General features: G+C 37.5%; 1 protein-coding gene across 1 annotated transcript in view; it reads left to right on the top strand.

Moving 5' to 3' along the window:
• The window catches only part of CEP97 (centrosomal protein 97), a 28974-nt gene extending 20658 nt beyond the window's left edge, over positions 1-8316 (top strand). The window contains exons 10-11 of the mRNA XM_001502040.5: positions 3263-3338; positions 4792-8316. Of these exons, the coding sequence (XP_001502090.1) occupies positions 3263-3338; positions 4792-5496 (781 nt within the window). The 3' untranslated portion in view covers positions 5497-8316. The remainder of the gene's footprint in view (positions 1-3262; positions 3339-4791) is intronic.
• The last annotated feature ends 6355 nt before the right edge of the window (positions 8317-14671 follow it).

The raw sequence follows: 14671 nt of genomic DNA, 5'->3' as shown, positions 1-14671 counted from the left end.
CACAACTAGAAGGACCCACAAGTAAGAATATACAACTATGTACCTGGGGGCTTTGGGGAGGAAAAGGAAAAAAATAAAGTCTTAAAAAAAAAAATGAGAAGATGAGTAAGTTTACGTAGAACTCAGTAGGTGACATAAGAAATAAAATAACAAGGATTTAAAAGGGCTAAAATTCTGGGGGAATGGTCAGAATTTTCCTTAATTCTATGGCTCACATGTTTTACTAACTCTCAACCCAGGAAAATTAGGATTTTGTAAACTTATTTTCAGTATTAGTATTGCAGCTAGCAATATTAACATTGTTATAGGTGGCAGAGGAGGAGGCAGTAAAAGAGACTGAGAAGGGACAGCCCAAGTGGTTAGAAAACTAGGAGATTGTGTATCCCAGCTGCAACAGGGGAATGTTGCAGGAGAGAAGAGAGGTGCCGTAGGAAGGACAGAGAACTATACATTAGATTTAGCAGCTGGAGGTTATTGGTGACTGTGTTGAGGGGTCCCCAAGACTAGCTTCAGGTGTGATGATTTGCTAAAAGGACTCAGAAGTCAGGAAAGCTATGCTGTTCATGATTATGGTTTATTACAGCGAAAGGATACGGATCAAAATCAGCAAAGGAAGAAGGTGCATAGGGCAGAGTCCAGGGGAGACCAAGCACCAGCTTCTAGTTGTCCTCTCCCAGTGCAGTTGTCCAGACAGGGCTTGATTCTCCCGGCAACGATGTGTGACAACAGCTATGAAGTATTGCCAACCAGGGAAACTTGCTGAAGCCTGACATCCAGGGTTTTTTTTGGGAGTCAGTCATATGGGCATTCAGTGTCTGTATGACTGACCTTAACTACTCAGACCTCAGCCCCCACCTGAGGTCAGACTGATACAGTGTGGCCCCAGGTCAACAAAACTGGTACTCACCAGAAAGCACATTGTTAGCATAAACTATCTGATTTGGCCCAAGGCCCTACATATACAAAGGTACTTTTATCAGGCAGGATATTCCTAGGGCTTGGAGGTTATCTCCCGGGAGCTGGTCAAGGCCACTCCTGTCTTTGGAATTTGCAGGGTTTGAACACCCCAGTCCTGCTGAGTTAACCTTTCCTGCCCAGTGAGCTTCCTAAGAGCAGTGTCAGTGGTGTAGTGGGATGAAGGCAGTTCAGAATTGGTTGAATGGTGAATGAGAGATGAAGAGTGAGTGTAGCCAACTCTTTTGGGATGTGTTGCCTTGAGGAAGAGAAGAGGGTAGGTGGTTGCTGGAGGAGAATCTGGAGTTAAGGAAAATTCTTTCTTAAAGATGAGAGATATAGAGCATGTTTATGTATTGATGGAAATGATTCAGTAAAGAGGGAAAAACTGACGGTGCAGAGGAAAGAAAGGAGAAGTGCAGGAATGAAGTTCTTGAGGAGGGACGAGAAGGGATCCAGTGCACAAGTACAGGGAGAGGCTGAGGAGGGAGCAGGAGCAGGTGGGGTGGCAGGTTTGATGGTTGGGGATGGGGAGGTCCTGTCTGATGGATGCTTCTCCTTTTTCAATACTATAGAAGACATAGTCAACATTTGAGAATGAGGAGAGGGGTGAGGGTGTGGGAGGTTTAAGGAGAGAGACGTGAGGTTTTCATCTTAACAGTGAACTTATAGGGGGAATGGAGGAGGATTGCTGGATACTGAGGAAAAGCTTAAAGTGCAAGACAATGGGTCAGGTTGTGTCATTTTCATCAGCAACTCTCAGTTGTTCTGTTCTGATTTGGGCATGGTTAATTTGGTGCAGCCAGGAAAGGGTTATTTTCTAGGTAAATATGGTGGGGAAGAGAGAGAAGGGCAAGGGAGCTGAAGATAATTGGGAGGAGATGATTATAATGATGGATCTTGGAATTTAAACGAGGTAAAAGGGAAGACAGGAGGAAGGGATCATTAGTTTGGAGGCATACATGAAGACTGGACGTCTAAATTGTTGCCCTGGGATGCAAGAGCAAGTGAACTGGGAGCATAGGAGGTCGTGGTTGTGGGGTGCTTGAAATCATTTTTGAAAATGGTGTAGTCAAATGATTGGGTCTAGACTGAGACTTTGAGAATGAGTGATGGTGGCTTATTGTTACATAGACCATCCATGTGAATGTTGACGTCTCCAGAAATGATGCCAGGAATGGGGAGAGAGAAAGACTGGCGCTGAGACTTGAGTGAATGGGGGTAGATAATGGGAAGTCAGTACTTGAAAAAGTTTGGGGAAATTTAGCAGGATAGCTGGACTTCTTGCAGGAGGAAGGTAAAGAATCATTTGTAAACAGCAGAATCATCTGACCCTGATGTGTGAGTGAAAACAATAGCTTCCACTTGAGAGGGCTATGGTGCCCTTAGAAGTGGGTCTGATTTGGTCAAGGAAAAGTTCGGAGAAGTGACTGAGTGTGTATGGGAGTCCCAGATGGCACAGGAGAAGGGCTGGAGGGGCTAGAGAAAGTGGGTCAGAGGTTCAGAACAAAATGGTGGGGACAGTCTGGGAGATAATGGACAACTAAGGGAACCTTAGGTTTGTGATGGGGGTAAGTATTGGGAGGGCGGCAGTGAGCCCAGAATAAAACTTTAATGAATGAGGGGAGGTGATGGATGTGGAGGTCTGTTGATGACAGCAAGGAGTATGTCAGGGATTGGTGCAAACAGGGATGTGCAGTTTGATGGGAAGAGTCCTATTGGCCTCTTAGAAGAGGGTGTTTCAAGCTGTGATCCTAATCCTTAACAGTTTTGAGGCTTTGAGTAACCACTCCTTTCTGTAGCTCCTGCCCCTTTGCTATGTTTGGCTGGGAAATTGAGGCCAAAAAAGAACCATTTAGTGTTTCACTTTTCATCACTGGCAATACTTTATAGAACCAGTATAATCTGAATTTCAGTCACATCTCACTTGGCTTCTACATTAAGTCATAGTTTAAAACTAATTTCAGGGGCAGGCCCTGTGGCCAAGTGGTTAAGTTTGTGCGCTCCGCTTTGGCAGCCCAGGGTTTCGCCTTTTCGGATCCTCAGCACGGACATGGCACTGCTTATCAGGCCATGCTGAGGTGGCGTCCCACATGCCACAACTAGAAAGACCTGCAACCAGAATATACAACTGGATACTGGGCTTTGGGGAGAAGAAGAAGAAAAAAACCAAACAACTAATTTCAGCTTAGGTGTTCTAAAAGTGGAAAGCACTATTAGATTATTAATCTCTCTACCATGCATGTGTTTGTTAGTTGAACAAGAAGTACCCTTCCTTGTGTCACTAATGGATTTTGGATTATTGTAGATTAAGAAAAGAAAGAGATGAAGAACGTATTAAAAAATTTGTACAAGAAGAGGCTGTCAGATTCCTTTGGAACCAGGTAAAGCTCCTCCTGCTGATTTACCTAATGGTATGAACAAAGAAAAATTCTGGATTTATCGAGCTAATCATAGAGTCGTCAGGCATACTAAGCACCCTTTCTCAAGGTTAAGTATGTGGTTTGTGTTCTTTGCCTCTAACTCTGACAAAGAACAGAGAATTTGGTTACATTCTATTTAATTTGAAGAAAATTATTTTCATAATTTTGAGCAGAAAGATAAAGAAGTATAGAGCTGAAGGAAAGTGACTAAATGATGGATGTGATAACTTTCCCACAGATATAAAAACCCAGTTTGAAGTTTTATGTAGCTATCCATCTTGTCTTATCTTTTGAGAATATTTGAATAACAGGTGACTAAGATGGTGTATGATGGCTACAATATGCATGTCCTAAAAAGTATGCATGACTTCTTGGGAGAAAACGCATAACCCATAATAGCACACTCTAGGGACGGCTCCAACAATCGGTTTTACTGTTGTTGTAGCCCACCAAACGTTTCTTGATGATAATTCCTTGGAAATATTTTTATAAAAGAATTTGTTATAGTAGGATTTTACCTGAAAAATTGAAAAATAATTATTGATTTTTAAGGTTTTAAAATTACTAATAGTAAGGGAGTGGTTCAATAAATCATGAGGGTAACAATTCTGTGAATACCGTGGAGTGGTTAAAAAGACTAAGGTGACAGTATGGACTGACATGGAAAGATCTCCAGAATAACATTGTTCAGTGAAAAACAGCAAGTCGCAGAACTTAGGGTTCCATTTGTTTTTAAAAGCCCCCTGTGTATTTGGAAATACATAGTAAAAGGTCTGGAAGGATACATATCAAACTGCTATTGGTGATTACCTTGGAATGTAGTCAAAGGGAAACTAAAAAATTCTCTGTATTGATTTCTTGTTGCAGATTTTACAGAAAATTTTTGAGATTTTTAATTATACCCTAAAAATGTAAAGGTCATATTATCAAGAACTCAGGATATTTTTAGGTATTTTAGAGTTGCATATACCATATTGTTAGATAATATTTAAGAACTCTTATCCCAAATGGATATCTAAAATGAGATTTTTATTTTAGAGAATCTCCTTCTATGAATAGGCTCTATCTGTCTTATTAAATAGACCTCAGTGTATGTTACTGAGTACATTATTGACTCCTTAGTCAGCTGTATGTACGCTGTTGTACTTCTGTTGTTTTTCCAGTAGAAGCAAGAGAATTGCTTTGGCCCATCCCTACTCTCCTGGCAAGGGCCTTTAGTTACCAAGCATGTGTACCGCTTGTGTCAGCCTGGTTTAGGCTGGGGGAGCCATGTAAGGTAAAGGGAGTCAGGCCATTTCTGATCCACTTCTGCCATTTACCAACTTCATGAGTGTTGGAAAAAAGAGCTCAAAGGACAATCATAAAACAGGCATGATTTTTATTTTATAATAAAACTATATCCTTTGGTTTATAGGTAAGGTCTCTACAAGCTTGGCAGCAGATGGTGGACCAGCGTCTGAGTTCCTGGCGTTCTGACGTTCCTCCTTTATCAAGTACTCTAGTGCCATCTAAACCTCCATCATTCACCCAAAGTCAGGAGTCTTCCTCTGATCACAATTCTGATTGGTTCATTGCTCCTGATGAAGCACCTCAAGAGAAATCCTTACGGGAATTTCCAGACTCTGGTTTTCATTCCTCCCTAACAGAACAAATTCACTGTTTGCAGGATTCCTTGGATTTTGAAAAAAGTTCCACAGAAGACAGTGAAAGTTCCATAATGGGGAATTCTGTTGACACAGTCAAATATGGCAAAGAGTCAGATGTAGGGGATGTTAGCGAAGAACACGGTGAATGGAGTAAGGAAAGCTCAAATGATGAGCAGGATAAGAGTCTGCTTGAACAGTATTTAACTTCAGTTCAACAGCTAGAAGATGCTGATGAGAGGACAAATTTTGATGAAGGGACAGGAGATAGTAAGCTTTACATAGCTTGTTCCCCTGAAAAGTTAGATGTCTTGTCTGATATTGCTTCTGTAGATGATGCTCATGGTTTATCTCCTGCTTTGCAAGCTGAAATCAGTCAGACACCAGAGAATTGTAAATTAAACGCAGAAGTGCAGGGGCAGCAGTCAGAATGTGAGTCTACGTTTCACGTGTTGCATGTTGGTGTTATTGTGTAACATATCTGGTTGCTTGGGAAGCAGAAATCCACTGGACTTAAGAATATTTTCAGTTGCCTTTTTTTGTTTGAAGGGAAATATTCCCCACAGTTTTTTTACTATGTATATAGAGTTTGTATTCTTATCTTGTATTTTCCATATTCTAGGTACTGGGCTGGATCTTCATTTTGATTTTGTTAGCTTTTTACTTAACTGTATGGTAGCAAACGATATTTATATTGAAAGCTCTGTGCACTTTATTTCTTAACAACTGAATTGCATCAACAGTGTTCCTGTTTTTTTATGTACTCATTTCCTTTCAAAAGTTAACTAGAATATCTTAAAGAAGATAGAAAAATTTACCTTAAAGATATAAATAAAAGAATTTTGATTCTTCTGTATATGAGGAAATTAATTATGTAGTAAGGAATGCAATTTGTTAAAGTAAATATAAAAGAGAAATATGAGGACTGTGAACTATTGAAATTTGCCATCCTCCTTGTCGTAAGAACATGTTTTTAAAGACTTTTGAGTTAAGGAAAGCCTTCTTATAAGCAAAAAGGGAGAAAAGATAAAATTATAGGATTTTTCAGTGGCGATGATTAAAGTGTTTCATGGAAATCTTTAATGTCATGCATCAGTTTTAACATATGAAGCAAAGTATTCCATCCAGAATCAAAAATCAAGCTTATTTAAAGAGGCTACACAGGAATATTTCTCTTCAATATAAAGAAAGCAGCGCTAGGCTCCATTCCTGTGGAATGATGTCACAACATTTATCATCTTTTCATTTTGTGCTTTTTTTACACCACAGATAAGCATTTATGTGCCAACACATTGCCTGAAATTAATGTATATTCATCTTCTCTGTTCCTGCTTTGTATTTTCTTAAGTGTTTCAGCAGAAGGTCTATGGTCATTTTCTTCACTTTTTGACCTCTGCCTCATAGTGAAGAACATCTAAAATAATACTATTGGTAGGATATGAATGACTTTTTTTTTTAAATGACTATTTTCTATCTAAATCTCTGAAAAAATGCCACATTTGGAAGACAATTTAATGGTGGTTAAGAAAAAAAAAACCTTACTTATTTGTTTACTTGTTAAAAAAATATATATCTATAATTTCAGGAAGAAATGATAATACTGTGTTTGAATGTTATAGATGGATGCATTCTCAAATCAAGGATAATTTTTGGAAGCTTGATATTTTATTCTTTGAGAATGTTCTAATATCATTGAACAATGCATATCTGATTTCCCCCAATCTATGGACATACAACTGTTTAAAACTATGGCAATACTTAAGTGTCATCTAAATTTAGGTGCTAAATATCTATTCATTATTCTGTTATTCACCAGGTCCCCTTCTTTGAAGTTATATAAAATTAAAACTTTTGATCTTTCAAGAATAAAGTCAGGGATCACATCACACTTTGTCGTTAGCAGAAATGTATCTTTGTTGTGGGTAAGATGTGTTTTTCTCAGTTTGTGAATATGTGGCCCTCAGGTTGGAGGACTTGGATTTCACTCTTAGAAATCCAGACTCTCTTGAAAAGGATTTAGTTTTTGTCTTATGAATGAAACAGGAGTCTTATGTTCAAAAGGATTTTCCCTAGTGAAGCCTATGTAATGTTGAATGCATGTTAAATAAAAGTAGAATTTTTTACGTTTTAAATAATGCTAGTTATCTTTTATGAGTGATTTTGAATTTCTTCTTAAGTATACCCTATTTTTCTATTTTACGGTGAAGTGCCTCGTTTGCTGCCCATAGTTAGACAAAGGAAAACCGCCTTGCACCGCACTCTTACCGAAGTGCTGCTCCTGGTGCATGACTTTCTCCTCAAAGCTGGAAGGTCCCGCTGCAGTATTACCTAGGCAGGTTTCTGACGACATCTTCTCCCTCTTCTCTTTTTTTAAGAAATGACAAAACACAACTAAGTTCCCTTGAACATCAACATTTGTCAGCAAGATTTCCTTTTTTACCTTTGCCTTATTTTTTTAGCCCACAAATAAGTATTCAGCACACTTTTATTTTTAATTGGCAGAATATGATAATGATTAATATTCTGCTCTTCATTCTATTTAACTTTACTAGTGTTTTGAAGTACAAGAATATCAAGTAGCCCCCTACCTTAACTGTACAGATTATCTTGAATGTAGATAGAATGAAAATAATGTAAATTATAATGCAGGAAAACTGGCATCGACTTAATATATTTTAATAGGTTTACAGTGTAATTTAAAATAATTTATGTAACTAAGATATTTGGTTTTAACTCCATGGGCTCTTCATTGGCCTGGCTAAGGAGGGAATGGGTTCAGTAAGGTTTAGGAAATCGAACATTAAGATGATCTTTGTGTTTCCTCTAACCAGAGAGGTTTAGTTCAGCTGTGCTGTTTTAGTTCCTATCAGTTCTCTTGATTTATGGAAAATTCAATATATCAATTAGATATTCTTGCCGAAGCACAGAATCATGCCATGTGAGAATTGGAGCGGGACCTTAGAGATGATCTATTCTAATCTCTTTGTTTTAAAGATGAAACTAAGGCACAGAGAAGTTAGATGACTTGTCTGATGTTTTAGCTAGTTAGTAGTAAGTAAACTGAAAACGTAAAAGTTACTGTATTCCAAAATCTTAATATACGCTCTCTCTAAACCTTTACGTTTACTGAGTCAGTAAGAAAGTCTCTGCATATTTTTCATTCTTTTTGAAACGGAAAAAAGCTTCTATAAGAGCTAGAACTCTAGCAGTCAAGGCAAAGTTTCTTGTAGAAATCAACTAAATCATTCAGAACCCTGAGTGAATTTTCTCCAAGAAATGTGATTTGATTAAAATGGTTTCTAAGAGCGATAGTAGAAATTAAAATTTTAAAAGAATAACTACATCTGGAGTCCATTTATTTGGTGATATGAAGGTTGCAGAGGTATATAAAACTTTCTAGTGAAATGCTGAGTTTGATTGTGTTTCATCTTGGTGTTGCAGAACAACAGATGTTAACGTTTTAAGTCCCGTGGTGTGCAGAAAGCTCCAATCATGACACCTGATACATACATCATATAGTTTGGTTTTATAAGTTTAATTATAAAAGGCCTCAAAATATGCATGTTTATGAAAATAGTTATTTAAGCACACATTTGTTTGCACATAGGCAAATAACTTTATTCTTGAATAACATAGGTGCCATTCTTGAGTGTGGATTTTTATTTCATTTTGGATTATTTTAAATATGCAAACACCTTAATAGTGTGTTTTCCTGTTACCTACTTAGGATAAGTCTAGTTCCTCTTTTTATAAGTATTTTCAGAAACAAGATGGGCTTAATTATATTATCTCCCTTGGTACTTTTTTTGGTGCAGATTCTTAGAATTGGATTTATAACAATAATATAAAAGATAAAATCTTTTTTTTCTGGAGAATTAAGACATAGTAAAAAGGGAGCATATAAAGTGAGTCCGATCATTTCCCCATTCATAAATGAAAAGAAAGAGACTTCATTGTTTAATGTATATTTTTATTTTGTCATGTACCTTATTAAGGGATATTTATTATATTGTAATGTTTTAACTTTTAAACATATGACCCCCTCTTTCATGAAGTAAAGCAGAGAGGGTCTGTAAGGAACATGCTAAACATTTTCAGTGATATTGTTTTCGCTGATCAAACCTATTGTGCCATATTAAAATTAAAAGTCAAGTAAACCAAGTAGTCCTCACAGCCTTGGACAGAGACAAATAATTGTCTTTTTAAATGAGGTGCTTTTTATTTGTGAATGAGTAGAAATACTAAATTTTAATTCCTTAATTGATTTTAGTGGATAGCAGGAATCACTCTGTCGTGGGTTTGTTCATTTTCTAATTAAATTTCTTTGAGTGTTTTGTAATAATTTTAATGTTAAACATAAGAGTTAGAATGATTTGATTTTGGACCATTTTTAGATTTGTCTTTAATTTTGTTGTAAAAATAGTGGATTGGTTAAAGTGGTTATGGTTTGTTTTCTGAAGGCTTACTATTTTATATTGTACTTATTTAATTTGTATTTCAGTCTAATTCTAAATAAAAAGTTTGTACATTTGTTGGAGTGATTCATCTGTTTATTATGGTGATGAGTATTAATGGTTGTTATTCATTATGCTTGTAATTAGTGGATAATTAAAATTCACAACAAATTGCAGATAGAATTCTGATGAAGGTCCAGAGTATTGTTATATAAGTGAATTTACAATAAAACAGTTCTAGCCTTAGGAAAATGGATATGAAACGAAAGGAATGCTAATTTCATTTTATCTGATGTAGCTTTCATTACTTCCAGGGTACTGGAATTCTGGGGGTAGAGAAGAGCAGATGTTATTCCTCAAAGAGCACAGATGACATGTCAGATGCCGCTGAAACAGTGAGTGCTGAAAGTTAGGGAGTGAGTGAGTAGAGTAGAAGCCCTCTTATTTGACACAGTTAGGACCTGTAGTTGGTTGGTGTTCTGGACTGAATTATATCCCTCCCCAAATTCATGTGTTGAAGCCCTAACCCCCAATGTGCCTGTATTTGGAGATAAGGACTTTAAGGAGGTAATTAAGGTTAAATGAGGTCATAAGGGTGGGGCCCTAATCCAACAGGACTAGTGTCCCTATAAGAAGAGGGAGAGACCTCAAGAGTCTTTTTCCATGCACACCCAAAGGAAAGGCCATTTGAGGACACAGGGAAAAGGTGGCCATCTGCAAGCCATAAAGAGTGGTCTCTCCAGAAACCAATCCTGCCGGCACCTTGATCTTAGACTTCCAGCCTCCAGAAATATGAGAAAATAAATGTCTGTTATTTAAAAAACAAAATACCACTCAATCAATGGTGTTTTGTTATGGCAGCCCAAGCAGACTAATACAGTTGGTTAATCAAAAAACTGGTTAGAGGGGCCAGCCCAGTGGCATAGCAGTTAAATTCACGTGCTCTGCTTTGGCAGCCCAGGTTCGCCGGTTCAGATCCCGGGCGAGGACCTATGCACCACTTATCAAGCCATGCTGTGGCAGGTGTCCCACATACAAAATAGAGGAAGATAGGCACAGATGTTAGCTCAGGGCCAATCTTCCTCAGCAAAAAGAGGAGGATTGGTGGCAAATGTTAGCTGAGGGCTAATCTTCCTCAAAAAACAAAAAAATCTTTTTTGAGATGTAATTGACATTCAGTGAACTGCACATATTTAAAGTGAACAATTTGATAAATTTTGACACATAGACAAGATGATGAACATATTTATCATCCCCAAAAGATTTTTCATCTCCTTCATAACTCCTCCTCCTGTTTTATCTGGTTTCTTTTACTCAGCATAATTATTTAGAGATTCACCTGATAGTTCATTCCTTTTTATTGCTGAATAGTATTTCCTTGTATGTATTTGCTATGACTTGTTTTTTTGCTTTTTTCAATTTTATTAAAATTTTTTTCTAGCTTTATTGAGAAATAGTTGACATACTGTAAGTTTAAGGTGTACAACATGATGATTTGATGTATATATTGTAAAATGTTTACCACAAAAAGGTTAGTTAACATAAGCATCAGCTCACATAGTTACAATTTTATCTGTATGTGCGTTGAGAATTTTTAAGATCTGTTCTCTTAGCAACTTTCAATGAGTTTTATGGTATTAGGTCTTATGTTTAAGTCTCTAATCCATTTTGAGTTAATTTTTGCGAGTAGTGTAATGTAGAGTTCCAATTTCATTCTTTGGCATGTGAATATCCAATTTTCCCAACACCATTTATTGAAGAGACTCTCCTTCCCCCACTGAGTATTCTTGGCTCTCTTGTCAAATATTAGTTGATTGTATATGCAAGGGTTTATTTCTGAGCTCTTGATTCTGTTTCATTGGTCTATGTGTCTGTTTTTTTTATGCCAGCATCATACTGTTTTGATTACTACAGCTTTGTAGTGTAATTTATAATCAGGAATTGTAATGCCTCCCATTTTGTTCTTCTTTCTCATCTTTGGCTATTCAGGGTCTTTTGGTTCCATATTCAGGTTCCATATGAATTCTAGGATTTTTTTTTTCTTTTTCTGTAAAAAAACTCCATTGGAATCCTGATAGGGATGCATTGAATTTATAGATGGCTCTGGGTTCTATAGACGTTTTCACAATATTAATTTTTCCAATCCACGAACATGGGATATCTTTCCATGTATTTGTGTCTTCCTCAGTTTCTATCATCAGTATCTTATAGTTTTCAGTGTATAGATCTTTCACCTCTGGTTAAATTTATTCCTAAGTGTTTTATTGTTTTTGATGCTATTGTGAAGGGGATTCTTTATTTCTTTTTCAGATAGTTTATTGTTAATGTATAGGAATGCAAATTATTTCTGTATGCTGATTTTGTGTCCTGCAACTTTAATGAATTCATCAATTTAGTTTTAACAGTTTTTGGTGGAGTCTTTAGGACTTTCTATACGTAAGATCATGTCATTTGCAAACAGGCAATGTTTACTTCTTTCCGATTTGGGTGCTTGCTCTGGCTAGGACTTCCAGTACTATGTTGAATACGAGTGATGGGAGTGGGCACCCCTGTTCCTGATCTTAGAGGAAAAGCTTTCAGCTTTTCACCATTGACTATGATGTTGGCTGTGGGCATGTCATATATGGCCTTTATTGTGTTGAGATATGTTCCTTCTATACCCAATCTGTTGAGAGTTTTTATCATGAATGGATGTTGAATTTTGTCAAGTGCTTTTTCTGCATCTATCGAGATGATCATCTGATTTTTATCTTTCATTCTATGAATGTGATGTATCACATTTATTAATTTGTTTATGTTGAATCATCCTCATATGGTGTGTGATCCTTTTAATGTACTTTTGAATTTGGCTTGCTAGTATTTTGTTCAGGAAATTTACATCTATATTTATCAGGGATATTGGCTTGTAGTTTTCTTTTCTTGTAGTGTCCTTATTTGACTTTGGGATCAGCATAATGCTGGCCTCATAAACTGAGTTGGAGAGTGTATCTCCCTTTTAAGTCTTTTGGAAGAGTTTGAGAAGGATTGGCATTAATTCTTTAATTGTTTGGTAGAATTCTCAGTGAAACCACCTGGTCCTGGGCATTTCTTTGTTGGAGGTTTTTGATTATGCTGATTCAGTCTTCTTACTCACTGGTCTGTTCAGATTTCTTCCTGATTCACTCTTGGTAGGTTGTACGTTTCTAGGAATTTCTCCATTTCTTCTAGGTTATTTAATTTGTCATCATATAATTGTTCATAGTAGTCTCTATGATCCTTTGTATTTGTGTGGCATTAGTTGTACTATCTCCTCTTTCATTTATAATTTTGTTTATTTGAGTCCTCTCTTTTTTTCTTGGTTAGTCTAGCTAAAGCTTTGTCAATTTTGTTTATCTTTTCAAAGAGCCAACTCTTAGATTTTTAATCTTTTCCATAGGGAGAGAAAACAGATTAGTGGTTGCTGGGAGTTGAGGAAGGGGCTGCACGTGGAAATTTTTAGGGTGACGAAATTATTCTGTATGGTACTATGGTAGATACATGATTCTATGTATTTATCAAAACCCATAGAACAGTACATGAGACTGAAGTTTTACTATATGTAAATTTTAACCCCAAAATCTCAACTAGGATGTCAAGGGCTCTTAGGATGGAATGTGGACTATGGCAAATGAATCTGGCTTATAAATAACAGAAATTTATTTCTCACAGTTCTGGAGACTGGGAAGTCCAAGATCAAGGCACCAGCAGATTCACTGTCTGGTGAGGGATAGATGGCCTGATTCATAGATGGCCACCTTCTTGCTGTGTCCTCACATGGTGGAAGGGCAAGGGGGTCCTCTGGGATCTCTTAAGCGGAACAAAGAAATACACATTGAGTCTGAAATAGATAAAGATATTCCTACACGAGATGACAAGCCCAGCACATGCTGTGAGGACTCTTGTATCTCTTGGTAAGGAGGTGTTCCAGGCTAAGGCTGCATGCATGGAAGACTGCATACATGAGACTCTTTCCGAACAGAGTCTGGGAAAACAGTGTCTTTCTCAACAGAGTCAAAAGGTAATTGAGGTTAAATGAGGTCATAGGGTGGGGCCCTAATCCGATGAGATTGGTGTCTTTATAAGAGGAGGAGGAGACACTAGAGAGTTCTTATTCTCCCCCTGCCATGTGAGAAGACAGTGAGAATGTGTTTATCCACAAGCCAGAAAGAGAGTTGTCACCAGGAACTGAATCAGCTGGCACCTTGATCTGGGACTTCTAGTCTCCAGAACTGTGAGAAAATAAATTTCTGTTGTTCACACCACCCAGTCTATGGTATTTTATTATGGCAGCCTGAGCAGACTAATACAGGTACCAAATACCTCTTCTTTTTGTCTCCTAACCTTGGCAGCATCCTCTCACAGTCTTGGGTGTTTTTGGAATAGGGTGGTTGGTACCTAATGTGACAACAGTCACTTATTTTGAACAATGATTTGATGGTTCCTGGGGCCCAAATTTCAGTCACTTGTTCAAAGGCAGGAAGCAAAGGAACTGAATCAGGAACTGAGATGGGCTCAGGAGTGCTTGTGCCCCAAGCTACTGCCATCAGAGACAGAGCCAGATTTGCTGGTGAATATCCCCCAAGTTAGCTACATCAGAAATAGGCTTAATTTGCTTTTACTTATTTAACCTTAAAACATCCATGCTTTGTTTTGCTTAGAAAAATAAAATTTAGTAACATTAGCATCTAAGCCATTTTTGCAGACAGGTCAGAATATGACTAGTTCCTTTGGTCTCATATCATAACATTAAGACGTTATGTTCTCGTCTTTTATTTCCCAGCTCTCAAAGTTAAGTCATCATAAATGCAGCATCCAGAAATTCCTTATGCTGTGTTGTAACTGGAGATAGCAAATTCAGGAGGAAGAGATTTGGGACGCTATGCTAGGTACTTTTCATTTGTCATCTCATTTATTCCTAAGTGCAGGTAGTGTTGCCCCTAATTTACAGTTGAGGAAACGCACTCAGAGAAGTTAAGTAATTTGCCTTGGATGGCACTGCTAGTGAGAGCAATGCTGTGGTTCACAGGCAGTCAGGCTAGGATCCAAAGCACATATCTTGGTACCGTAGTATTCTGCATTGGGAGTGTGGCGACTTTGCAATCAGAAATCTTTTAAGAATTGTGCAAATTAATAAACAGAAACCTCATTTAAAGTGAAGTCGGGGGTGGGGGGAGGGGTG

The sequence above is a fragment of the Equus caballus genome, chromosome 19, assembly GCF_041296265.1.
Source record: "Equus caballus isolate H_3958 breed thoroughbred chromosome 19, TB-T2T, whole genome shotgun sequence".
NCBI lineage: Eukaryota > Metazoa > Chordata > Mammalia > Perissodactyla > Equidae > Equus > Equus caballus.
The sequence above is the reverse complement of the archived record's forward strand: the minus strand, read 5'-3'. Positions and strand labels throughout refer to the sequence as shown.